Here is a 26,550-nt window from a genome sequence, read left to right on the forward strand (position 1 = left end):
TTGCTCCGTTCCTGTACTTTAAAAATGGCGTCCTTCAGTGCTGCAGGAGAAGAGGAGGACTTTGATGAAGACGATTTCATCCTGGGAAATGAAGACGTGCTGGATGATGAAAAGCCAAGGCTCCTTGGCCCAGTTAATAAAGGCCCTAACAGTAATACGAATCGAGTCAGTGAAGTTAATGACAATACTTTGATATAGATAAAGTCATTATCTTATTTGTCAACAGCTGATAATAGTTTGGGGACAAAAGTTGACGTTTTCATTTCTCTCGCTTCAGACAGTCAATACCAATATCGATTTTATCACAATCATGTCAAACATGATGAGTTGACAGTCATCACTGAAGAAAATCATCATTTCTAAATTAAGTCTACATTCTGAAACGATTCGATATTTTTGGAACAATGCAGTTTACCTGCGCAGCTTAAAATATATCGCTAATTAACTCCTGATGCCGACTGTGCTCTCGCTGCACAGATGTTGCATGCCTCTTCGATCCTTCGGGTTAGGGTAAGTTACCCCTAACCCTATCTGAGGCCTTGGACCCTGTTTCTGATCAAACACCACTTCACGATCATTAGGGTTAGGAACCTCTTTCCTATCAAAAAACCCTTCGCGATCTTAGGGTTGGTCACCACTTGCCAATCAAACACCCCTTTACAATCCTTAAGGTTCGGCACCCCAACAAACTCATGTAGCTCTGAACTTTCTGGGGCTGAATTTTTATGATTTACAATGATAGAAACATTTTTAGTCAATTAGTCCTTATGATGATAACATATGGCAAAAATAATGGAAAATTTCTACTAGTCTTTATGATGCCTTAACTATTGGGCAGTTTGGCAAGGACTATAGGACTAGTCCCAATTTCTGTCACTGGATTTAGAAGACTGTCCCATCAAATTGATAAATGTTCGGATGCCATTGGCCTCCAGCAAATCCACTTGTCATGCCAATCAATTCATCAACACAATCAACATCTGTATCCTGTATTGTTCCTATTCCAGAGGCATGTTCAAAATGGGTTTGGTGTCCCCCTTCCTTCACAAATGCCAAATAAGGACATGCGATCAACAGAGGACTTCCAAGCTGCTGCCATGAGGGGTCATACCGATGTCGTGGAACAATGTCTCCAGCAGGGTTAGTGAATGCTCAACAGAGATCAGGATTTCTATGTGTGATTCATGGGGACTCTCAAGTATAGGGGAGTCTGGGTCAGGATAGGTTCCCAGCAACCTCTGCTGGTCTTAAGAGGCGACCAATAGATGAGATGGTCAGGCTCGGTGACTTGGTTGATGATGTGGATCATTGTTCTCAATATCAATTGCTGGATTTTCTGTTCCAGACTCGAGTGTTTACAGGCTTTGTACTTTGTTTTGTTTGTTTAACGCCATACACTGAAATATTCCAGCGATAACGTATAAGACGGTAATCTTTAAAATTATCGAGTTTGGACCAGACAATCCAGTGATTGACATCATGCACATCAATCCACGAAGTTGGCATACGATGACATGCATCAACCAAGTCAGCGAGTCTGACTACCCAATCCCATTTGTTGCCTCTTTAGAAAGGATGGTCACCTTTTATGTCAAGCCTGGCTTGCTGAAGACCTATTTAATTGCTATTCTACCCCGGATCTTCATGAAATTACCATCACATAGATATGGTTTTATCCAAGAGGTAATAATGTTGTAGAATGAAGTGGACATGAGATGGGGTTATCCTATTGGACTGGAGGGTTGGCACATCACCATGAAAGTGACGTTCACAGGCATTTGAATGACACATTTTGACATTTCATGAGACTGTCTTCTGGAAATGATGCATGCTCCGACGTTCATACAGGGTGGCCCTCACTCTCTGAAGGTTCATACTCCTTCATCTTACCGAGGCAAGAGAGTTAACTCTCTATAAAAATCCAGTTTCCACCCTTGCCGAACTAGGCTGGTAGAATGGAGTTACGTTTTGGCTGGACTAACGAGTCTATGCATAGTCCAATCAGAATTGCGCACTGAAATCAGAATCCGGTTCGTAAACTGAGGAGAGGCTTAGAGGGGACATAACTGGTAATAGCCACTGGTGGCGCTGCGATCGAGCCCAGTAATTCCAGCCAAGTTTGGCAAGGGTGAAAACTGGATTTACTGTTAAAAGCTTCTTTATAACCCAACTCACTCACTCTCACAAAGTGTGAGTCCTTTCTGAAATACTGTATTCGACATAATAAGCGCCCAGGGATCTCTCTCTCAAAATTAGAAATCGGGGGCTCTTATTAGAATATAATTTTGGTGAAAAAAATAGAGTTGAAAGATCATAAATTTTGTGGATTTTGCTGACAGCCTGAAATGATACAAAAGAAAAGTCTGTGTGTTTTATACACGACAGATATATTTTTCCAGAATAATTAAGGGTGCATATATTATATATAACACAAAAGTGCATATTATACACAAATAAATAAGTCTTGTGTACATTGATCAGTCGGAAGGGGTGCTAATTGGGATTGTTCACTAGCCAATATATGAGCAAATATCGTTGTGGGCGCTTATTAGAGCTGGACACTTATTACGTCGAATACGATACTCTTCTACTTCATGGTGATGTGTTCAGAGATGATGTTGACCTAATTGTCTGTTCACATTATGTTTCAGGAATGAATGTTGATGAAGTATTAAAATGTGGATGGACGGCCCTCATGTACGCTGCCAACTCATCGAATCCAAAACTTGTCCGGTTTCTGCTCGACAAGGGAGCCAATCCAAATTTTGATAAAGGTACTCTTTATCGATTGTTATGTGAGTCCAAGGATCAATGTTTAATTGTTCAATTACTGAAATATTTTGGTATTGCAGGGTTTCACCAAACCTTTGCAGACTGAGAGTCATCATGACTCACTGCATATATTTTAAAGAGTCACGAGCACAATGAGAAGAGTAATGAATGAGTTTATCTTTTTGTCTGCATGATATTGATTATTGGTACAAAACAATTAGCATCATATTATTGATCGAACTGTGTTGTAATATAAAGACAATTTCTGTGTTTGTAGGAACAAGTACTGACATTAAAATATATTGCGTCAAATATGACTCATAAAAAATATTGTTTTTGAATATAAAGGATTCATGGCCGGCGTATCGAGATAAGTTATGAAAATTCTAGCGACTACTGAAAAAAATTACATTCACTAACAAAATTTCCATATGACGACCTAATCTCTGCACAGTAAATCCTGTCCAGAGTTGTGTCCCTTGACCATGTCAGGACCTGCTGGTTGTGGGGTCAAACCGTAGATTTACCCTGATAATAATCTTTATCATGTAATGGGTGGGTTTCTTGGCAGGATAAAGTCAACGTATAAAAACGAAAATCAGTGTCTAACTGACATAGCTAAGTCAATGTACAAGTTTTGGAAACTTTGGAGATATAAATTGCGAAACAATATTGTGAGGGGGGTAGCCAAGCAGGATCACTTTCCATATATCTGCTTGTAGAAGGGGGCACAGGTGGCCCAGTCATCTAAGGCGCTGCGATTCGCTGTGCAGAGTTGGTCCCCTGGGCACACCAGAAACCTATGATTGTGGGTTCGAATCCCGGTTCGCCCCGATTATGTTTCTAGGTTTGTCAGCACCATACCCGTGCTCGTGGGTTTCACCGAAGTGGTAAACGTCTGAGACCTGCATCACTTCGGGCTTTCCTCCCACATTAAGCTGACACGCAGAAATATACCTGCTGGAAGACTGTTAAAAGCGGCGTTAAACCCAACTCACTCACTCACTCAGCTTGTAGACCTCTGCGGCTTTGAACCTCTCCACAAATCAAAACAGTTGGACTTGGCCGAAATATGTTCGAATTGTTACCTTATTTTGTTTTGTCGCTGTGTGTACATCTGACTGCACTTTGTCACATCATGACAGGACAGGACGACTGTTAACAACGTCTGACTGTGGCCATGATATTTCATAGACTAGGGTTAGAGTAGCTTCCCTTTGATAAAGGACAGTTACTCTATCGGACAGACAGATGGATTGCCGCAGAACAAGAAAAAATAATTTGTGTAGGCAATTGTTGTTTTGCATAAATGTAGTTGCCCCACTGTATAAGAAAAAGGTTTCTGTTGGAACTATATCGGCTACTGTCACTGTCCGCCTGACACATCACGTACCCTCTGACGTGATGTATATTAATGCGCACATTCCAGGAAATCTTGCAATGTTTAGTTAATGTTTGTGAGAGATGGAAAGGGATTTTCGAGCACAGAATTGAAGAATGACATTATATGATAAAGAGGTTATCATGCTTGTGTGTTGGGGGATGGTAAATATCCTGTATTAGGAATAAACAAGGCTTGCTAAATACACTGTAGCCTCTATTTGGTTGACGTGAGTCATACCTGTTTGTGTCCTTTACTCGATTGTCCTGCCCAGACTCAGTTGTTTACAGGCTGCCATCATATAGCTGGAATAATGATGCATTGAGCAACAAATAAGCAAACTAAAAAAGGAAATAATATTTTGCATCACATCAAATGATCTATTTTCAGATTTCTACACTGTGTTAATGTCTGCCTGCTCATCTACGCGAGAACTGAACAACTCCATCCTAGAGTGTGTGCAGGCTCTTGTTGACGCTGGGGCGGATGTCAATGTCAGAGACAGGTATGAGTTGTCTCCCTTCCCAACTTCATTCACCAAGATCCTTTCCAGCGCGTGACACCTTCGTTACACTCTCGGTAACATCGCTGCCACCAGTGTGGGTGCAGCCATTACAAGAATCTTGAAATTTGTCCTCTAACCCCAAATGTAGTAGTGTTTACACTTTAGTTTATGTCTTTGCGAATGCAATCATAGTGAATTTAAAAAAAGTTTTCAACTGACCATATTTCCCAGATGAATTTACCTTTTTGTTTGTTTGATCAGATTGGTTCAAGATTGCAGATGGACAGAAAATCAACCACCTTCCCCCTTACATCCTTACTAAATCAAATACATGATTGTTGTAATGAAACAGAAATTCATTTTGACAAACAAAGAAAATAATTTAGCAGGAATAAGAGTATTCGGCATCATGGCAGTCAGCATTTGTTTGTAAACATAACAGTCAGTCAGTTGCAAGTTCAACTCCAAGCATGGTTTTTGCCACCTATCACTGTGGGGAGCTTTCACTAGTGGCAGTGATAGTTTTGAGAGCTCCGCGAATGGGCTACCACTGTAAGGAGCTTGATTCATTCTCATGTCATTACTCCTATATTCTTTTACAGTTACAGACAGACATTCAAAACTGCTTGAATCAGTTCACATACTTTATCAAGCCATGCTTGCCGTAAAAGGTGATTATGCTTGTCCTATAAGGCGACCAACGGGATCGGGTGGTCAGGCTCGCTGATTTGGTTGATGCTTGTCATCGATCCCAAATGAGTGGATTGATGTTCATGATATCAATCACTGGATTGTCTGGTCCATACTCGATTATTTACAGACCGCCGTCATATAGCTGGAATATTGCTGAGTGTGGCGTTAAACAAGAAAACAACCAACCAACTTTATCAAGGATTTACAGGTTGCATGGAAATTGGGAAAGAAACATTACCTTTGGTCTAGATCCTTATTTCCTTTCATTCGGGGATATTGCATTCAATGCTGTAATATAAAACTAAAGATTTTAGCGTTTTCCTCATTATTGGTCCTGTTATCAAATACTGCTTTACAAAACTAAGGCCATAATCATTCAATTACCAGATTTTCATACCAGTTTCTGGAATGTTTTTGGAGAGGAATTACCAATACCTCGATTCGTAATTGGTTAGAAAAGAACCCATTTGTTTGGACAATGTCCCTTGACCCAATCTAGGTCATATTCATACTGATTATGCATAAGCTAAAACAGGAAGTGATGTAAACTACATAATCCACAAATATCACACCACAAAATAGCGATATCACAATAATATGGTGTTGCCCGCCCTTGAGTCGCTAATGACAGGTACTTTGTTTACCGAGCTCGGTAAAGAAAATCAGAATCAATCAATCCTTATTGATGTGTCATAAAAGTTGAACCAAGAACAAGAAAATTTTGCGTATGGAATATTTAATAGGTTAGTAAGCGTTCGCCATTACGATCCATTATAAATCAACTACCTTGATAATATTGTACAATGCTACATGGCATGTAAGAAAAGGCAGTACAGGGGCTGCTTCTGTCTTTGTTTATTTCCCTCTGTGTATTTCCTGTGTCGTGTCCAGGTACCACGTGTCTCCCCTCATGTGTGCTGCACGGGAAGGTCATGTGACTGTCATGGATTACCTCATTGGCAAAGGGGCTGAGCTGAACCGCCAGGACTCTCGGGGCTGGACAGTAAGTGGATATCTGTAGACAGGTGTGGTTCTTTATTGTCTCAGTTGGTCCTGGTTTCTTCAAAGCTAAAGGAATCAAAAAATTACGAAAAGTATGTTTATTATTCATTACTGATTTGTATTTGTAAAAATAAAAGATTTTACTTTGTTTATGAACGACATTAAATAAAGCTTCTTGTATCTTGTAACAGCATTTTGAAATGATGACAGCTGTATCCGAAATGTCCTGGATTGTCCAGGGTATTATTGATTCAGAATGAAAGATTTACTCAAAATCACCCACGACCCATTTGCCTTTGTTTCGGAAGTGACTTCACTATCTGCATCTCTCATCACCAGGGATGGTGGGGTAGCCTAGTTCTCTTGTCGCCAGGGATGGTGGGGTAGCCTAGTTCTCTCATCACCAGGGATGGTGGGGTAGCCTAGTTCTCTCGTCACCAGGGATGGTGGGGTAGCCTAGTTCTCTCATCACCAGGGATGGTGGGGTAGCCTAGTTCTCTCATCACCAGGGATGGTGGGGTAGCCTAGTTCTCTCATCACCAGGTATGGTGGGGTAGCCTAGTTCTCTCTTCACCAGGGATGGTGGGGTAGCCTAGTTCTCTCATCACCAGGGATGGTGGGGTAGCCTAGTTCTCTCATCACCAGGTATGGTGGGGTAGCCTAGTTCTCTCTTCACCAGGGATGGTGGGGTAGCCTAGTTCTCTCATCACCAGGGATGGTGGGGTAGCCTAGTTCTCTCACCACCAGGGATGGTGGGGTAGCCTAGTTCTATCTTCACCAGGGATGGTGGGGTAGCCTAGTTCTCTCATCACCAGGTATGGTGGGGTAGCTTAGTTCTCTCACCACCAGGGATGGTGGGGTAGCCTAGTTCTCTCATCACCAGGGATGGTGGGGTAGCTTAGTTCTCTCACCACCAGGGATGGTGGGGTAGCCTAGTTCTCTCATCACCAGGGATGGTGGGGTAGCCTAGTTCTCTTGTCGCCAGGGATGGTGGGGTAGCCTTGTTCTCTCATCATCAGGGATGGTGGGGTAGCCTAGTTCTCTCACCACCAGGGATGGTGGGATAGCCTAGTTCTCTCACCACCAGGGATGGTGGGGTAGCCTAGTTCTCTCACCACCAGGGATGGTGGGGTAGCCTAGTTCTCTCACCACCAGGGATGGGGGGTAGCCTAGTTCTATCTTCACCAGGGATGGTGGGGTAGCCTAGTTCTCTCATCACCAGGGATGGTGGGGTAGCCTAGTTCTCTCATCACCAGGTATGGTGGGGTAGCCTAGTTCTCTCTTCACCAGGGATGGTGGGGTAGCCTAGTTCTCTCATCACCAGGGATGGTTGGGTAGCCTAGTTCTTTTGTCACCAGGGATGGTGGGGTAGCCTAGTTCTCTCATCACCAGGGATGGTGGGGTAGCCTAGTTCTTTCATCACCAGGGATGGTGGGGTAGCCTAGTTCTTTCATCACTAGGGATGGTGGGGTAGCCTAGTTCTCTCATCACCAGGGATGGTGGGGTAGCCTAGTTCTCTTGTCGCCAGGGATGGTGGGGTAGCCTAGTTCTCTCATCACCAGGAATGGTGGGGAAGCCTTGTTCTCTCGTCATCAGGGATGGTCGGGGTAGCCTAGTTCTCTCATCACCAGGGATGGTGGGGTAGCCTAGTTCTCTCATCACCAGGGATGGTGGGGTAGCCTAGTTCTCTTGTCGCCAGGGATGGTGGGGTAGCCTAGTTCTCTCATCACCAGGAATGGTGGGGAAGCCTTGTTCTCTCGTCATCAGGGATGGTCGGGGTAGCCTAGTTCTCTCATCACCAGGGATGGTGGGGTAGCCTAGTTCTTTCATCACAAGGGTAGGAGGGGTAGCCTAGTTCTCCCATCACCAGGGATGGTGGGGTAGCCTAGTTCTCCCATCACCAGGGATGGTGGGGTAGCCCAGTTCTCTCACCACCAGGGATGGTGGGGTAGCCTAGTTCTCTCATCACCAGGGATGGTGGGGTAGCCTAGTTCTCTCATCACCAGGGATGATGGGGTAGCCTAGTTCTTTCATCACCAGGGATGGTGGGGTAGCCTAGTTCTCTCGTCACCAGGGATGGTGGGGTAGCCTAGTTCTCTCATCACCAGGGATGGTGGGGTAGCCTAGTTCTCTCATCACCAGGGATGGTGGGGTAGCCTAGTTCTCTCATCACCAGGGATGGTGGGGTAGCCCAGTTCTCCCATCCCTAGGGATGGTGGGGTAGCCCAGTTATCCCATCACCAGGGATGGTGGGGTAGCCTAGTTCTCCCATCCCTAGGGATGGTGGGGTAGCCCAGTTCTCTCCTCACCAGGGATGGTGGGGTAGCCTAGTTCTCTCATCACCAGGGATGGTGGGGTAGCCCAGTTCTCCCATCCCTAGGGATGGTGGGGTAGCCCAGTTCTCCCATCCCTAGGGATGGTGGGGTAGCCCAGTTCTCCCATCCCTAGGGATGGTGGGGTAGCCCAGTTCTCTCACCACCAGGGATGGTGGGGTAGCCTAGTTCTCTCATCACCAGGGATGGTGGGGTAGCCCAGTTCTCTCACCACCAGGGATGGTGGGGTAGCCTAGTTCTCTCACCACCAGGGATGGTGGGGTAGCCTAGTTCTCTCATCACCAGGGATGGTGGGGTAGCCCAGTTCTCTCCTCACCAGGGATGGTGGGGTAGCCTAGTTCTCTCATCACCAGGGATGGTGGGGTAGCCTAGTTCTCCCATCACCAGGGATGGTGGGGTAGCCTAGTTCTCTCACCACCAGGGATGGTGGGGTAGCCCAGTTCTCTCCTCACCAGGGATGGTGGGGTAGCCTAGTTCTCTCACCACCAGGGATGGTGGGGTAGCCTAGTTCTCTCATCACCAGGGATGGTGGGGTAGCCCAGTTCTCTCATCACCAGGGATGGTGGGGTAGCCTAGTTCTCTCATCACCAGGGATGGTGGGGTAGCCTAGTTCTCCCATCACCAGGGATGGTGGGGTAGCCTAGTTCTCTCACCACCAGGGATGGTGGGGTAGCCCAGTTCTCTCATCACCAGGGATGGTGGGGTAGCCCAGTTCTCTCATCACCAGGTATGGTGGGGTAGCTTAGTTCTCTCACCACCAGGGATGGTTGGGTAGCCCAGTTCTCTCATCACCAGGGATGGTGGGGTAGCCTAGTTCTCTCATCACCAGGGATGGTGGGGTAGCCTAGTTCTCTCACCACCAGGGATGGTGGGGTAGCCCAGTTCTCTCCTCACCAGGGATGGTGGGGTAGCCTAGTTCTCTCTTCACCAGGGATGGTTGGGTAGCCCAGTCCTTTCATCATGCCAAATGCCTTGGTTCGATTCCCCACTTGGGTACAATATCTGAAGCCTATTTCTGGTGTCCCCTGCCATGATATTGCTGGAATTTAGAAAAAGTAGAAAAAGTTGCTTAATAAACTATCATTTAATTGTTGGTGGTTTAATGCCTGTTGTCACAAGGGGGTTCGCGCAATAAACATAACAGCTGAAGGGCATTGCGGAACACAGGGATAGTCTCAAAACTTCTGTTCTGAAATATTTTCCTTGTCACTGGTACTGCCAACTGAAATAGTAATTTGACTGACAGTTGTTTGTTTGCTTGTTTAATGCCACACTCGGCAATATTCCAGCTACATGACTGCGGTCTGTAAATAATCGAGTCTTGACATCAGGAGCATCAATCTATGTAGTTTGGATACGATGACATGCATCAGCCAAGTCAGCAAGCCTGTGACTGACAGTTACCATTCTCTAACCATCTCTATTACTATTATGATATGAAGCTTTAATTCTGGTCTCAACATTGTCCCTACACCCCGTCCTACTTGCAATAACCATAAATGTGAACAACCAAGGTGGAATCACCTGTGAATTTCATCATGTACCATATTCTACTGATATATTGCACTCATTCTGTTTATTTCATTATTTGCTTTTGAATTAGCTGAATAGCAATACCAAAAACATCACTTACATTTCTTTGAGAATATTTTACAGATTCGCATTGTATATTCCGTTTAATAACTACTACAGAAAGATACGTATCTGATTTTGACTTTTCAGTTGATAGGATTTTATTATGGAAAAGACAGTAGTAGTTTGGCCTAAAATGGGTGAATTTCATGTGTGAATGCAGGGCTGTTCAGTTTACGGTGTGACCAGTTAAACAACTTTTTCTACCCCTCGGGACAATGTCTGAAATCATGGTGATGAGTTGGTATGGACAAATAGATAACTGTTGCTTTCAGCTTAATATTTATTCATCAGTGCGATTTTGCAGCAAGCGGACGATAATCAAAATGATTCTTCTGAATACTCTCAAAATTTCAGCCTCGTAATAATTTACCCTCGATGGATTTGATCCAATCTGTTATTTAAGAAGTTTTATCAGGAAAGCATGAGTACAAAGATATATGAAAGGAGGTTCTTATGCTACCAAATGTATTTGAGACATTTCACCTGGCAACTCACTATTGTTCCATTCATACATGAAGATTACCTGATTTTTATACCTTTGCTACTTATTATGAAATATCTTTGAAGAAGGTTTATCATACATTGATTATGTTGATGTCTGGTGTTTTCTCAGGTTATTCAATCTTTGGGATGGTGGTGTTTTATCTTCTTAAATCAATCCCTTAAGAACTTCTGGCCAAGTTATCTAAAGCTCTACAAAATTCTGTGGAGAGTTGTCTCCCTCACACAATCCAGGATCCTATGATCATGAGATTGAATCCAGATTTGCTCTGATTATGATTCTTGGTTTGTCAGCACAATACCTCTGATTGTGGGTCATGTATATGTCTGAGACCTGCATCACTTCGGGCTTTCTCCTGGTATGCTGTGATATAACTTACATACTGCTCAAAGTGTTAACCCCAACTCACCTGCTTGTGTTATTGTGACGTCCAGGCCATGTCATGGGCAGCATCCAAGGGGCATCTGAAGGCCGTGAAGCTGCTGCTGGACAAGGGAGCTGATCGTACTCTCAAACACTCGGATGGTCAGAGGGCAGTGGACATTGCCTTGAATGATGAGGTAATAAAGAAAATTATTTAGGTTTTATGGGAATATTTGGTTCCATGTTAAGCGAGCGGTCGGGTAGCCTAGTGGTTAAAGCGTTCGCTCGTCACGCCGAAGACCTGGGTTTGATTCCTGATTGTACATGGGTACAATGTGTGAAGCCCATTTCTGCTGTGCCCCGCCGTGATATTGCTGGAATATTGCTAAAAGTGGCGTAAAACTAAACTCACTCATGTTAAGCATCCAGGCAGTTGTACTGGTGTTGAAACGTTACAGGATAACAGGGACCCAAGTACTCAAATTAACATAGTGAGCTGCACAAACAGTTTTAGCTCACCCGGTTGGAATTGTCAAAGTGTACTGATAACTTCTTTCCATAAAATGCCTTCTTATGAAAATGATAAAGTTACTTGGATTGTAGAACGTTTTGTTTTATGTTTGTTTGTTTTTGTTTTTGTTTAACGCCACACTCAGCAATATTCAAGCTACATGACGGCGGTCTGTAAATAATCACGTGTGGTCCAGACATCTTGTGAATGACATCATGACCATCAATCCACACAATTGGGATAAGACCACCCAAAGCACTTACTCACCTCTAACAGACCCGTGAAGATCCGGGGTAGAATAAGTCTTCAGCAACCCATGCTTGCCGTAAAAGGCGACTATGCTTGTCGTAAAAGGCGACTAACGGGATCGGGTGGTCAGGCTCGCTGACTTGGTACATGTCATCGGTCCCAATTGCATGGATCGAAGCTCATGATATTAATCACTGGATTGTCTGGTCCAGACTCGATTATTTACAGACCGCCGTCACATAGCTGGAATATTGCTATGTGCGGCGTGAAACAACAAACAAACAAACAAAAACACCTCTTACAATGAGCAAAGGTTGCTGGGGACCTTTAGCCTTATGAGAATCACCACGGATGCCTGGTCTGAGTAACATCAACTGCTATTCCAGATGGCCTGTTTGGTAGAGGGCAAGCCCTATGTCAGGTCCGTCCCCAAGCCTGTTGTGATGAATGGGCACACTGTGGAAGGTGGAGAAGTACTGGGTAGGGAACAGAAGCAGAGAGTGAGGCCGCCCCCACCTGAAGGAGACTTGATCCCTGTAGACAAGTAAGTAAATGATACTTGGTACATATAATTATATAAAAGCTATGCGATACATTACAAAGAACAGTGAAGATAGAACAATACAGATAGAAGTATTGTTCTATCGTGATGTCATTTCTGGAGATTCAAACATGCGCTCGCAACTTGATCACATCATAGACTAAACATGCATATTAAATTAAATTAATCAAACTAATCATTTATATAGCGCTACTTATCCAGATATACTCCTTGCTCAAGATTGCTGTCGTATGCTCTTTTGAAGAGTTTTGATCTGAAGGTGTTGACATCTTCAGATCCCCTGACATCAATGGGCAGTGCATTCCATAGAGTTAGTTGTGCCTGCTTTTCGGAAGGTCCTGTCGCCATATGTTGTTCTGCTGGTTGGTGGAACAGCAAGCTGTAGTTGGTTTGCAGATCTCAGTGTTCGTCCAGGTGGGTAAAGGGCAGTGAGTTCCTGGAGGTACACTGGGGATAACCCATGGATCGATTTGTAGACAAACATGATTAGCTTGAACACGATCCTGAGTCTCACAGGTTGCCAGTGCAGCTCTTTCAGGACGGGTGTAATGTGTTCACGCATTGACTTCCGTGTGATGAGTCTGGCAGCAGTGTTTTGCACACGCTGTAGTCTATCCAGATGCTGCTGCTGGATACCATACAGATTACTTTTACAATAGTCAAGTCTTGATGTTACAAACGCATGGACTAGGCACTTGACTGATGCTGTGTCTACGTATCTTGCTATCTGTCTGATGTTCCTGATGTGAAAGTAAGCTGTCTTGCACATACTGCTTACATGGTTATCCAGACTGAGTGTTGAGTCAATGATCACGCCTAGATTTTGGGCACAAGAGTTTTGCTCAACCGTACAGTCCCCAATTTTCAAACCAGGAACTCATACTTTTAACTGCATCTGTTTAGAGCTGATAAGAAGCATGAGCATATGAATATTTCGTTTTAGTATGTACTTATTTGTCTCCTTGTAGCAATATTTGGGAGGGCTACATGGAGATTATATTCAGTATATATTCAGTATACCGGTATCATTTTTGGATAACTTTTTTTCTGCTTCAATCTAACTGCTAAAATAGTATTGGTATTGTACAGAAATTGTTGGTTGAAGTTGCTGCATGCAAAAGTAATATCAGACCACCCCAGTGATCAGTGGATGGAGCGTCTTAGTGAGAGTAGAAGATCAGTGATTCCATTCCCTGGCTGTGTCGTGTGGCATGGTATTTCATGGTATCTCAGTGGACTAGCACAATAAAACCGGTATTAGTTCGGACTTGTACAGGGAGTGTCATGCACCCTCATCACTGTATACGTGAAATGATCTTGATGTTAAACCGTGTTTCACCTCACCCCACCGAAGTGATGTGGTTTTGTTTCACATCTGAGCACATGGTAAGAGTGCTTCTGCCAAGTGCAGTTTTTTTATTGACAATGTTCACACAAATGTAGTTATTGTCCTGTCACCATGGTTACAGACCTGTTGATGAGCGGTACGGAGAGCTGGAGGTGTTTCTGTATGGCCTCGAAGTCGGCCACCTCATTCCTCTCTTTAGAGATCAACATGTCGACTTCTTCAACTTTCTACGCTTCAACGAACAAGATTTGATAAATGTGAGTACATTGTATGTTTTGAGATTATCAGTTGAGTTTTTCCGTGAAGTAAATATATGTTAGGAACACAAATTGTATTTTACCAGCCATTGCTGATTTATTTATCACCCCTAAGATTTTTATATAAGGGAAACACACAAGGTTAATAATCCCTTCATCAAATAAGTCATTTCTAACAACAACAACAACAACAACAACTATATTTATTGGAAACCTTAGCCAGTGAGCATGTCTAGAGCTTAGGCTTGCAATGGCGTAGTTTTTGCTTCCATTTTCAATCTTTGTGTGTTAAACCACTGACTGTGGTGTAAAACAACATTCACTCCATCCACAGATGGGGATCACTCAGATAGGAGTACGCAAGAAGCTGCTGGATGCTATTGAGGTGGTTCACAAGAAGGAGTGGGACACGTCCAGCCTCATCTCCAGACAGTACAACAAACACATCGGGTGAGGACACGAACATACTGATGATGATGATGATGATGATGATGATGATGATGATTGAGGATGATGAAGATGATTGATGACGATGATGATGATGATGATGATGAAGATGATTGATGACGATGATCCCACTCACCCCCTTTTGAAAAAAGAAACCAATTTTTCTTATTGAACATGTCGTGAGGTGACCTTCTCCAGCACCCCTGTCTGGATCCATGAATATCCGTGCATTGAAAGAGGTGTGACACTGTGCTTGAATCCAGAATGGTGTTGGAAGCTTGCAGGAATTCGGTGTTTGCAAATAGCTATCTGCACCTCCCTTGGCAAGTAGGTTAGCAACAAGTCAGGTGAAACAGGGCCTCTTTTCACTCTTATATGGGTACAGCCATCCTTCTAGAAACTGTCCCATCCAGAAACTTTTTAAACGATCAATCCTGCTATGTTCAAGGAAACAATCGGGGCGGTCGGGTAACCTGGTGGTTAAAGCGTTCGCTCGTCACGCCGAAGCCCCGGGTTCGATTCCCGACATGGGTACAATGTGTGAAGCCCATTTCTGGTGTCCCCCGCTGTGATATTGCTGGAATATTGCTAAAAGCGGCGTAAAACCATACTCACTCACTCAAGTAAACAATCAGGGGCAGATAACTCCATTTGATACAACCAACTTCTGTTCAAATCTGGCCACAACAGCACTTGATATTTGTTGTTAGTGGTTCATATTGATTCCACTGATAATCACAGCAAACATATTTACATGACCCATGAAGATCCAGCAACCCATGTAAGGGACAACTATGCTTGTCATAAGAGGTAACTAACAGGATCGGGTGGTCAGGCTCTCTGACTTGGTTGATGCATTTCATCGTATCCCAATTGCATGGATCAATGCACATGATGTCATTTACGGACCACTGCCATATATAGCTGGAATATTGCTGAATGCGACGTTTATCAACAAAAGAACAAACAAACAATACTGTTAACAGTTAAACTTGTGTGGGAACGCATCTGTGTTCCTCTGTTGTTTCTCTGCATGGTAGACATCAATGTCTGAGTTGTGTCCCTAAATATTGTGGGTTTTAAATTCCAGTTTCGCCAGGATAATGTTTGTATGTTTGTCAGCACTATTAGTGAGTGAGTGAGTTGTATTTTTTACGCCGCTTTTAACGGTATTCCAGTGTCAGCTTAATGTGGGAGGAAAGCCCAAAGTGATGCAGGTCTTAGACGTTTACCACTTTGGTGAAACCCACGAGCGCAGATATGGTGCTGACAAATCTAGAAACATAATCGGGGCAAACCGGGATTCGAACCCACAATCATAGATTTCTGGCGGGCCCGAGGAACACAACTCTTCACAGCGAATCGCGGCGCCTTAGACGACTGGACCTGTGCCCCCATCGGCACTATTAAAGTAGTAGACATGATAGACTTCATAACTTCAAGTTTTCCTCCCACATCTCGCTGACACACAGACACAACTGAAATACAGTTGAAAGTGGCGTGAAACAAAACACACTTACATTATGAAAACTAACCTTCGTTTCCAGGGTTACATGGGAAAATCATTGTCGTGATTATGAGCAATAAACCGACATTACTCTGAAACAAAGGGCATTTGGCAGCCAGCAATTTACTATTGATTTTGCTTAATCTGCAGAGTTCTCTCCCTTAGCTTGGTTTACTTGTAGTCGTAATTGGTGTTCAGTTGTGTTCCTTAGTTGTAGAATCCATGGTTTGTGTTCCTAGGAACGAGGGGTGTAGGGGTAGCCTAGTGGTTATAGCGTTTGCTTGTCATGCCGACGGCCCGGGTTCAATTCCCCACATAGTGCTTGTGTTATTGCTGGAATATTGCTAAAAGCAGTGTAAAACCATGCTTACTCACTCTTAGTAACCAGGACATATAGAATCCATGGTTTGCTAGGTCCTACTGTCTCTGGTTAGACCAGTGAAGATCCGGGGTAGAAAAGGTCATCAGCAACCCATGCTTGTCGTAAGAGGTGACTAACGGGATCAGGTGGTCAGGCTCGCTGACTTGGTTGATGCACGTCATCCTACCCCAAATGCGTGGATTGATGTCAATCACTGGATTGTCTGGTCCAGACTCGATTATCTACAGACCGCCGTAATATAGCTGGAATATTACTGTGTGCAGCGTTATACAACAAACATCATCATCATCATCATCATCATCATCTAGTTTTCCCCACAACTGCAGGCGTTTATGACTGGTAACTCCATGCTGGCTGATCCCAAGCTCATGACACAGCTGGAAGATGCTGACCGTAGCCTGTGCCATCACTTCTATGGTTATTGTGGACAGTAAGGTTCTTGTAAGATCAGCAGGATTAACAAGTTCCCTGTGAGCTGAATCAAGGGTATGGAATATTGATAATTATTTCAACATTCCCAGCGGGAGGAGTCAGGGAGGTGGGATTTCTGGATTATCAGGGTGCACACCGATGAGGATATCTTACATGATGCAAAGCAGCTTATCCAAGTCCATGTTGATAATTGCAATCAGTGCTTGTCAGAAGACTAAGAGGGCTGTTAGCAGGGTCAGGTGGTCAGGCTCGCTGACTTGGTTGATGCATGTCATTGTATCCCAATTGTGTAGATCGATGCTCATCATGTCAAGTGCTGGATTGTCTGGTCCAGACTTTATCATTTACAGACTGCAATCATATAGCTGGAATATTGCTGAGTGAGTCATTAAACAACAAACAAACAAGTTGACAATCCATTCGTATGTTTCAGCTGCCCGGATGCCATCGCCATGGTAGCCAACATCTCCAAGCACCTGCGCTACATCGGCAGTACAGTGGTATATGTGCGAGAACAAATCAGGACCCACCCACAAATACTCAATGATGCCAGGGTAAGTCCTCTATTGCTGCCTCAATGATACTGCCTCCATGATGCCAGTGTTAGAATTGTTATCTTAATGATGCCAGTGCAAGACCTATTGCTACCTTTATGATGGACCCGGGGTAGACAAGGTCATCAGCAACCAAAGCTTACCGTAAAGACAACTATGCTTGTCATAAGAGGCAACTAATGGGATCGGGTGGTCAGGCTCGTTGACTTGGTTGATGCATGTCATCCTATCCCAATTGCCGGGATCGATGCCCATGATGTCAATCATTGGATTGTCTGGTACAGACACGATTATTTACAGACCCCCTTCATATAGCTGGAATAGTGGGGCGTTAAACAACAAACAAACAAACAAACAAACAAACAACAAACCTCAATGATGGCAGTGCAAGCCCTATATTGCTACCTCAATGATGGCAGTGCAAGCCCTATATTGCTACCTCAATGATGGCAGTGCAAGCCCTATATTGCTACCTCAATGATGGCAGTGTAAGCCCTATATTGCTACCTCAATGATGGCAGTGCAAGCCCTATATTGCTACCTCAATGATGGCAGTGCAAGCCCTATATTGCTACCTCAATGATGGCAGTGCAAGCCCTATGTCGCTACCTCAATGATGGCAGTGCAGGCCCTATATTGCTACCTCAATGATGGCAGTGCAAGCCCTATACTGCTGCCTCAATGATGGCAGTGCAAGCCCTATATTGCTACCTCAATGAGGGCAGTGCAAGCCCTATATTGCTACCTCAATGATGGCAGTGCAAGCCCTATATTGCTCCCTCAATGATGGCAGTGCAAGCCCTATATTGCTACCTCAATGATGGCAGTGCAAGCCCTATATTGCTACCTCAATGATGGCAGTGCAAGCCCTATACTGCTGCCTCAATGATGGCAGTGCAAGCCCTATATTGCTACCTCAATGATGGCAGTGCAAGCCCTATATTGCTACCTCAATGATGGCAGTGCAAGCCCTATATTGCTACCTCAATGATGGCAGTGCAAGCCCTATATTGCTACCTCAATGAGGGCAGTGCAAGCCCTATATCGCTACCTCAATGATGGCAGTGCAAGCCCTATATTGCTATCTCAATGATGGCAGTGCAAGCCCTATATTGCTACCTCAATGATGCCAGGGTAATTTCTCTATTGCTGCTACTGACAGCATTGAGGCATTTTCATTGGACATTCCTGGCATCATCAAGGTAACAACTTCAGACTTACCCTGGCATCATTGAGGCAGCTTCACAGGACTTGAACATAAATATCTCCTCAATAATTTTTTAATGAAATAATTATGCTTCATATTGTTGGGAAAATAAGAAATAGTCTGCCCATTGTCACAATGTTGTTTTTTAAAAAAATATTTTGTCTCATAGTTTCAAAAAAAATCCCAGGCTCCCGTGAATATCAATTGGTCCTTTGTAAGTCCTTTAAAGCTGCCTCAATGCTGTAAGTTCTAAGTTGCTGTGTGTCAGTGATACATTTTCTCAATTTCTAATGTTAAGGGACATGAGCCAGCCATGTGTTTTCAGGGAAGAAAGAGCATGACTGTCATTTGGGACAGTTAATTAAACTGTAGACTGTGGCTACACATTCGGGATGATAGCTGTATGACTGACTGACAACTGCACCGGTTTACCGTGAAACAACCTTTAACAATTTGAATTGTGATATAATCTAAATGGGTCAGTAGATTGAGAAAATGTGTGACCCACCAGGTACTAGGATACAATTGTGCAATAAGGTCATAATTGTGCCATAGGGTCATAATTGTGCCATAAGGTCATAATTGTGCCATAAGGTCACAAAGATGTTGGACGTCAACTTACTTCAGTGAAAATCGATATTAGGGCTAGGACGGGTAATTCAGGTACTCGGGTCAGGTGGGTACTGAGTAGGACCCAGGTACTCACAGGACTACCCAGACCCGTGGTTATCTAGAACTCTTATGTTTAAGCTACAAGTCACTAATTTTCGCAGTTCTTTCTGACTACTATGCCCATTCCTTCTGACTTTTTTATGTTTGAATAAAATAAACCTTCCGTCAACTTCAGTGTATGCATGACCAGATCGTTTTATACGTGTATCTAAGCACATTTTGACAGGGCTATGGTCCAACTTTTCCCAATAGGACAGTTTGTACCCCTATCTCTTGATACCTACAGTGGGTCCCCGGTTAGGGTCGGGTAATAGGGAGGTGGGTACCCGGGTAGTAAATTTGGACTCGTCCCAGCCCCAATTGATATGTATGATGTCATGTATCTGTGTAATAATTATGAATTGAAGCTTGTGAATTGTATTTTTGTGTTCCGATGATACTATCTTAAAATATATCTCATGGGTCACATATGTAGCTACGTGTATTTCTTTGAGTTTTATCAATAGTGAAATAAATTAAAACCTTCTCGGTACAGCTAACCTCTGACAAATAATATTTCTAGTACACACTGCCTTTTGTCAGTGTGTTAACTCCCTTGATTAAGCATTACCATGGTTACAAATGACGTCCAATAATCCACTTGACTGAGATGATTCCTAACAAACAGGGTATAGTCAACACATTGTGCTAATTGGTCTTGCAAACTAGGGCAGTTGAAAACAAAGTTGTATGTTTAATGGCAACATTTTGCAATACATATGACAATACATTTAAGGGATATCTATCTCCTTTATATTGCTAGGACTTTGTTTTGACATACTGATATGTCATGTTGAGGGTCAAGGTCATCCTCAAGGTCAGAGTATCAAATACAGTTCATTCACTGCCAAGAGAAGGATTTACTGTAGGCCAATGAAACTCAGTCACTACGTCATTCTTATGGCAGAGTGGAAAAGTCATGTGTGACCAACCTACAAGGTCAAGGTCGCAGTGAAGGTCAATCATAAAATAATCAGTTTTCATTCCAGTGCCTTTTTCTGCAGATATCTTTTTAATGTCTTGTGCAGGTAGTGTTTATTAGTAGTGTTTATTTATTTTATTGAATAATGGTAGTTCTGCTTCTTTGTGCACTAGGAGCTACCGGTAGGGTAGCCTAGTGGTGAAAGTTACGTTCGTCACACCGAAAACCCAGGTTTGAATCCCGACCAGGGTATAATGTGTGAAGCCCATTTCTGGTGTCCCCCGCCAAGATATTGCTGGAATATTGCTAAAAGCATCATAAAACCATACTCACTCACTCACTTACTCTTTGTGCACTGAAGCTATTTCCTAAATAAGCATGTTTTATTATTGTACTTCATTGGACCTGTGTTTCTGAAACTGGGAGTGAAGCCAGTAAACTTGAAATGAAACAACCTATTTATTTTACAACTAACTAGACAAACAAAGGCTTGATGTTGTAGTGTTCTTTACTGGCAGAGCTAGCATTCAACTTGGACGTGCGTGTAACTTTCGTATTGAAGTAATTTCGATGCATTAGACTTTCTGTTTTAGACTTCTTGTTTGTCAGACATGTCTTTCCCAAACAGGAAGTGATGTCATGCGAGCGGAAATGCATTATGATCCTTCATTTTCTTAACGAGAGGCAATGTACGTTAATCTGGTATGAGGTAGCCGGCATGCCTTTTGCCTTACAGAAGGCAGTGGTATCACTGGAAATGCATGGTGTTCCGTAACAATTTCAGGGACCTAGAAATGGTGGTGAAAGGGCTGCTTGTGTTTGTGTGTGTACTTGTGTGTACTTGTGTGTACCTTTCTAGTTGTTATCGGAATCTATACTATCACATCCGGCTTCTGTATGATTTGTGTAGTTTCTCATGTGTGAGCTTTTCCCTTTCTTCACTCGTCCACACAGGGACATTCTAGCAGGTCTGTGTGATAGAGTTTCAGCTTGTGCCATCAAATCCTGCACATACAGATAATGAAAGATGTCTCTTGCTTTTGTCACAACTTTGAAGCTTCTTGCAATATTTTATACAATCAAGTTGTGTTGATCACGAAGAAGGCGTCAGACATCTGTCATCTGTCAGGGTAAAAATCTCAAAACTGACAATTTTCTAACTTTCAACTTGCCAAAATAAAAGTGTCCCTAATATAAGTTTTCTCTTTTGGCCTTTAGCAATATTCCTTATAGTCAAGTGAGGTTAAACATTTGAAAATGCATAGCAACTCTGTATGTGTTACAGCTTTGGGGCTTCTTGCAATATTCCTGACAGTCAAGTTAGTTATAACATTTGGAAATGACATCCGTGTTTGTGTCACAGCCCTGAGGCTTCTTGCAATACTTGATGACTACGGTGTAATTTTTTTTCTGCGCTTGGTATTCAAATTTATTTTTTTTCAAAAATATTGAATCCGCTAGAGGGGGGTACGCATTATACATGGGTGCGCACTATACTCAAGAAAATATGGTATGTGTTTACTATCATCAGACTTTTCTACTAAGAGCATGGTGAAACTTGAACCCTTTTGCTCACACTAATCTAACAGGTGTTTTCAAACCCTCTTACTGTCACAGAGTGGTTATGCATTATTTCAATTTATTCTATCTTAACTAATTCACAGCTTTCTTAAGCCATTGTTTGACTATGACTTTGATAGCTTCAGCAATTCCCTTCCAACCAGGCTCTGTGAGTCAGGTGATATTCAACACTCTGTGCACATGTGCTTTCTGTCACGGCTCTGAGATATTTTGCTATAATGTTTTCAATCTGACCACTTAGATCCGCGACAGACGAGACATTATCCTACCTACACTGTGTGATCTACCAGTGTTTTTTGTCAGGGCGAGGGCTGTGGGATGTTTTGCTTTCTGTAGCTTGTTAACTGTGTGATAGACAGGTGCTTATTTCTGTGTTCTATTTCTCTCCTAGGATGGCACGGGGCCAAGGCAGCTTCACAAGCATACACAAGATGCCTCGAAAAATCTTGACGCCTTGGCAAAGGAAATTAGTCGATTACACAGTCGCCTAAATGTGGTATGAAAACATTTTATTAATCTTTTTAATGTCATTTGTGATATTTTCATTCCATTTTGTTGTAGACTTATTTTCCACAAATCTGTTGATTTTAGGTTTATGTTTAACATAGTTTATTATTTTTTGTAGTTGAAAAAATCATGTTTGTTTTCATTATTGTAATCATTAAGTGTTGGACGTAAAGCGTTGTCCTTAATTTGCTACATCTAGATAAGCCAAGTGTATTTTTAGTGCCTATCACTGTCAGCAGCTGAAGATGTAGCAGTGGGTTTGAAAAGTGAATTTTTGTATGTGACAGACATAAATAATCAGTTTGTGATGCAGATGGAGATGGAGTATTAGAGCTGTTCAGATTAACTTGATATTATCATGAGTAATAGGGCAGACACTGCCATGTTTATTACCTCAACTGGGTTAGAGTGTATACAATGGCAGGGTTTCAGATGGCCCTCGGTCACCGGTCATAGACCGATAAATTTTCTATTTGACCGATGGTTTGTTTAAGTTGTCAGACTTTTGACCGATAGAAATGCTAAGCAAGGCATCACAAGTGTCATAATTTCATGATTAAATAGTAAATAGTAAGGATTATTCCACTTAGGGTATCAATATGGAGCCATCGATTTTAATGCTCTCATAAAGAATAGTGCCAATCGAGAAGTTGATGGCAGTATTGCTCCCAGATCCGGTGGGTAGCCGGGTGTGCGGAAGCTATGCCCGATTTTTTAAAAGTACTGATTTAACTTTGAAATTTTACTGCATCCGGCATCTTTGTTTAAGTGACTTATTGACTTTTGCCACTGACTTATTACATTTCTTGGGTCCAAGCCATTGACCTGTATACAGCTTTTTGTGTCAAAATCACTGAATGGTGCAGCGTCTGTCATCCGTCGGCCATTGCCACTCCCTCATCTTGTTGACTTGTCCAAGGGGATTACTAAAATAAAAAAATTACTCAAACAAATAGTCTTTCAAATGCATTAAGATGTAACATAAAAAAAGAAAATTTGAATTTGCTTACATCACATTTCTTTGTCCATTTGGCTTACTGTGACTAATGATAATAGATTTAAACCAAATTGAATTTGAATACATATTAAGGTCAGGCCTTTGTTTAAACAAGTTAATTTTTATTCATTAAATCACTTGTTTAGTAAAAGTGGTCTGATATTTGTTACTTTGCAGTAACTGTGACAAGTATTAATGCGTCTGGAATAACTTGCAGACAGGTCACAATGAAGCACAGGTCAAGGTCAATAGCAAACTTATAGGTCAGAAGGTCAAGGTCAATCATAACACTTGCCAACAGTGCAATCAGACAGGTTTCCATGACTATTTAGTTTTCACAAATGTTGATGAATTTGAACATACTTATTGTGTTATTTGTAAGCTCAGGTCAAATTTAGTGGCAAATCTTATTGGTTGACTTTGTCACACTAGGATGACAGCTTTGTGAACACATGGGTTTTTTTTGCGCTTTCTTTGTAACACTTTGTGAGTAAATGGTTCTGATGATTTAAATTGTGTTTACTGGTATAATTTAATCAAGGTCAGTCACATTGAGGTCATGTTCCTGCGCATTAAGACGTACCTGGCCTTTTTTTTAGGTGATTGTTAATCACTTCATGATATACTCACTGACATAAGAAACTGTGCATGCGATTTTATATGCACACAGGGGCGGTCGGGTAACCTAGTGGTTAGAGTGGTTCGCTCATCACGCTGAAGACCCGGGTTCGATTCCCGACATGGGTACAATGTGTGAAGCCCATTTCTGGTGTCCCCCGCCATGATATTGCTGGAATATTGCTAACAGCGGCGTAAAACAATACTCACTCAATTATATGCACAAATTTTTGCTGCTTAGTGATGTAGATATACTAGGCACAAAAAGAAACGGTGGATATGATAACATCCTATGATAAAATGTGTGCAGTTCTTTTGTTATTGAGTATACTTATGGATTACAAGAAATGATTTGCAAATATTATAGCATTAATATGGAAATATTCTGGTTTGAGTTATATCATTATAAACATGCATCAGAGGCGCATTTCTTTCTTTACTGCATATATTTCATGTTGATTATTTCGTTGTTACGAGTATAAATAAGAGTTGAAATAACGGCATGTTTTGTGTGACAAGAGTACTTGTATCGAAATACTGATGAATATCTTGGTTCTTTCAGGAGATGAAAAGATTGAATATAGATCCGCCAGATTTGGTACTAACTTCCTCCAAAGCCCGGTTAAGGTGCAGATCACGGGTCATGCGGCTCATGTCTGTATCAATGGTGGCAACGGTGGCGGCTGTGCTGTGGTGGAAGCGAGATGTCGTGTTGGAGCAGGCAACGTCACTGATCAAGACATCGGGAATAATAGGGAAAAACACATAGTCATGATACTGGTATATTCCTATATCCTGGGTATATATCATATAACCTATTTGTGGAGGTATATGGGTATATCCCTTTCACCTATTCTTGAAGGTATATGGCTATATATATCCTATAACCTATTCTTGAAGGTATATGGATATATATCATATAACCTTTTTGTGAAGGTATATGGGTATATATCATATAACCTATTTGTGAAGGTATATGGGTATATCCCTTTAACCTTATCATGAAGGTATATATGAGTATATCCTATAAGCTATTCTTGAAGGTATATGGATTTATATCATATAACCTATGCTTGAAGGTATATGGATATATATCATATAACCTATTTGTGAAGGTATATTGGTATATATCATGTAACCTATTCATGAAGGTATATGGATATATATCATATAACCTATTCTTGAAGGTATATGGGTATATCCCTTTAACCTATTCATGAAGGTATATGGGTATATCCTATAACCTATTCATTAAGGTATATGGGTATATCTCTTTAACCTAATCGTGAAGGTATATGGGTATATCCTATTACCTATTCATGAAGGTATATGGATATATATCATATAACCTATTCTTGAAGGTATATGGGTATATCCCTTTAACCTATTCATGAAGGTATATGGGTATATCCTATTACCTATTCATGAAGGTATATGGGTATATCTCTTTAACCTTATCGTGAAGGTTTATGGGTATATCCTATTACCTATTCATGAAGATTTATGGATATATGTCATATAACCTATTCTTGAAGGTATATGGGTATATCTCTTTAACCTATTCATGAAGGTATATGGGTATATCCTATAACCTATTCATTAAGGTATATGGGTATATCTCTTTAACCTTATCGTGAAGGTTTATGGGTATATCCTATTACCTATTCATGAAGATTTATGGATATATGTCATATAACCTATTCTTGAAGGTATATGGGTATATCTCTTTAACCTAATCGTGAAGGTATATGGGTATATCCTATAACCTATTCATTAAGGTATATGGGTATATCTCTTTAACCTAATCGTGAAGGTATATGGGTATATCCTATAACCTATTCATTAAGGTATATGGGTATATCTCTTTAACCTAATCGTGAAGGTTTATGGGTATATCCTATTACCTATTCATGAAGATTTATGGATATATGTCATATAACCTATTCTTGAAGGTATATGGGTATATCTCTTTAACCTAATCGTGAAGGTATATGGGTATATCCTATAACCTATTCAGTAAGGTATATGGGTATATCTCTTTAACCTAATCGTGAAGGTATATGGGTATATCCTATAACCTATTCATTAAGGTATATGGGTATATCTCTTTAACCTAATCGTGAAGGTATATGGGTATATCCTATAACCTATTCATTAAGGTATATGGGTATATCTCTTTAACCTAATCGTGAAGGTATATGGGTATATCCCTGTGAACACTACCGCCAGTGTTCCCTATACCAAGTATACTAGCGTAACTGTGATAGAGTTCACACAGACTCTCTGTACCATACAAGCATTAGTTGGTCTCGACCTATGACCTTTCCTGTACAAACAGGTTACTTTTTTCTCTTGTATTCTAAACACTCCTACTTGGTTCTCAAGCAATGTCCATATTTTACCTCTCCAATATGACAGATTAATGTCAACATTTGTGCAGACCAACATTTTGTCTGGTTTTACAGGCTATTTTCATACACAGACACAGAGAGCTATTTACACTGTAATTAAGAATAACCAATTTGTTTTCAAGGTTGATTTCAGATTAATTTCCTAAAGAGAAAACCTTTTT

General features: G+C 41.9%; 1 protein-coding gene across 1 annotated transcript; it reads left to right on the plus strand.

Moving 5' to 3' along the window:
* The first annotated feature begins 24 nt into the window (after nucleotides 1-24).
* Nucleotides 25-26,550, plus strand: LOC124136097 (ankyrin repeat, SAM and basic leucine zipper domain-containing protein 1-like). Its single transcript, XM_046501890.2, has 12 exons — nucleotides 25-165; nucleotides 1,008-1,140; nucleotides 2,652-2,774; nucleotides 4,544-4,658; nucleotides 6,243-6,354; nucleotides 11,258-11,383; nucleotides 12,333-12,490; nucleotides 13,978-14,113; nucleotides 14,448-14,563; nucleotides 17,315-17,435; nucleotides 22,248-22,352; nucleotides 24,541-26,550. Exons 1-12 carry the CDS (start codon nucleotides 25-27, stop codon nucleotides 24,745-24,747), a joined length of 1,593 nt encoding a protein of 530 aa, XP_046357846.2. The 3' UTR covers nucleotides 24,748-26,550.

Source organism: Haliotis rufescens, unplaced genomic scaffold (assembly GCF_023055435.1).
Source record: "Haliotis rufescens isolate VD_foot unplaced genomic scaffold, xgHalRufe1.0.p SCAF_44, whole genome shotgun sequence".
NCBI lineage: Eukaryota > Metazoa > Mollusca > Gastropoda > Lepetellida > Haliotidae > Haliotis > Haliotis rufescens.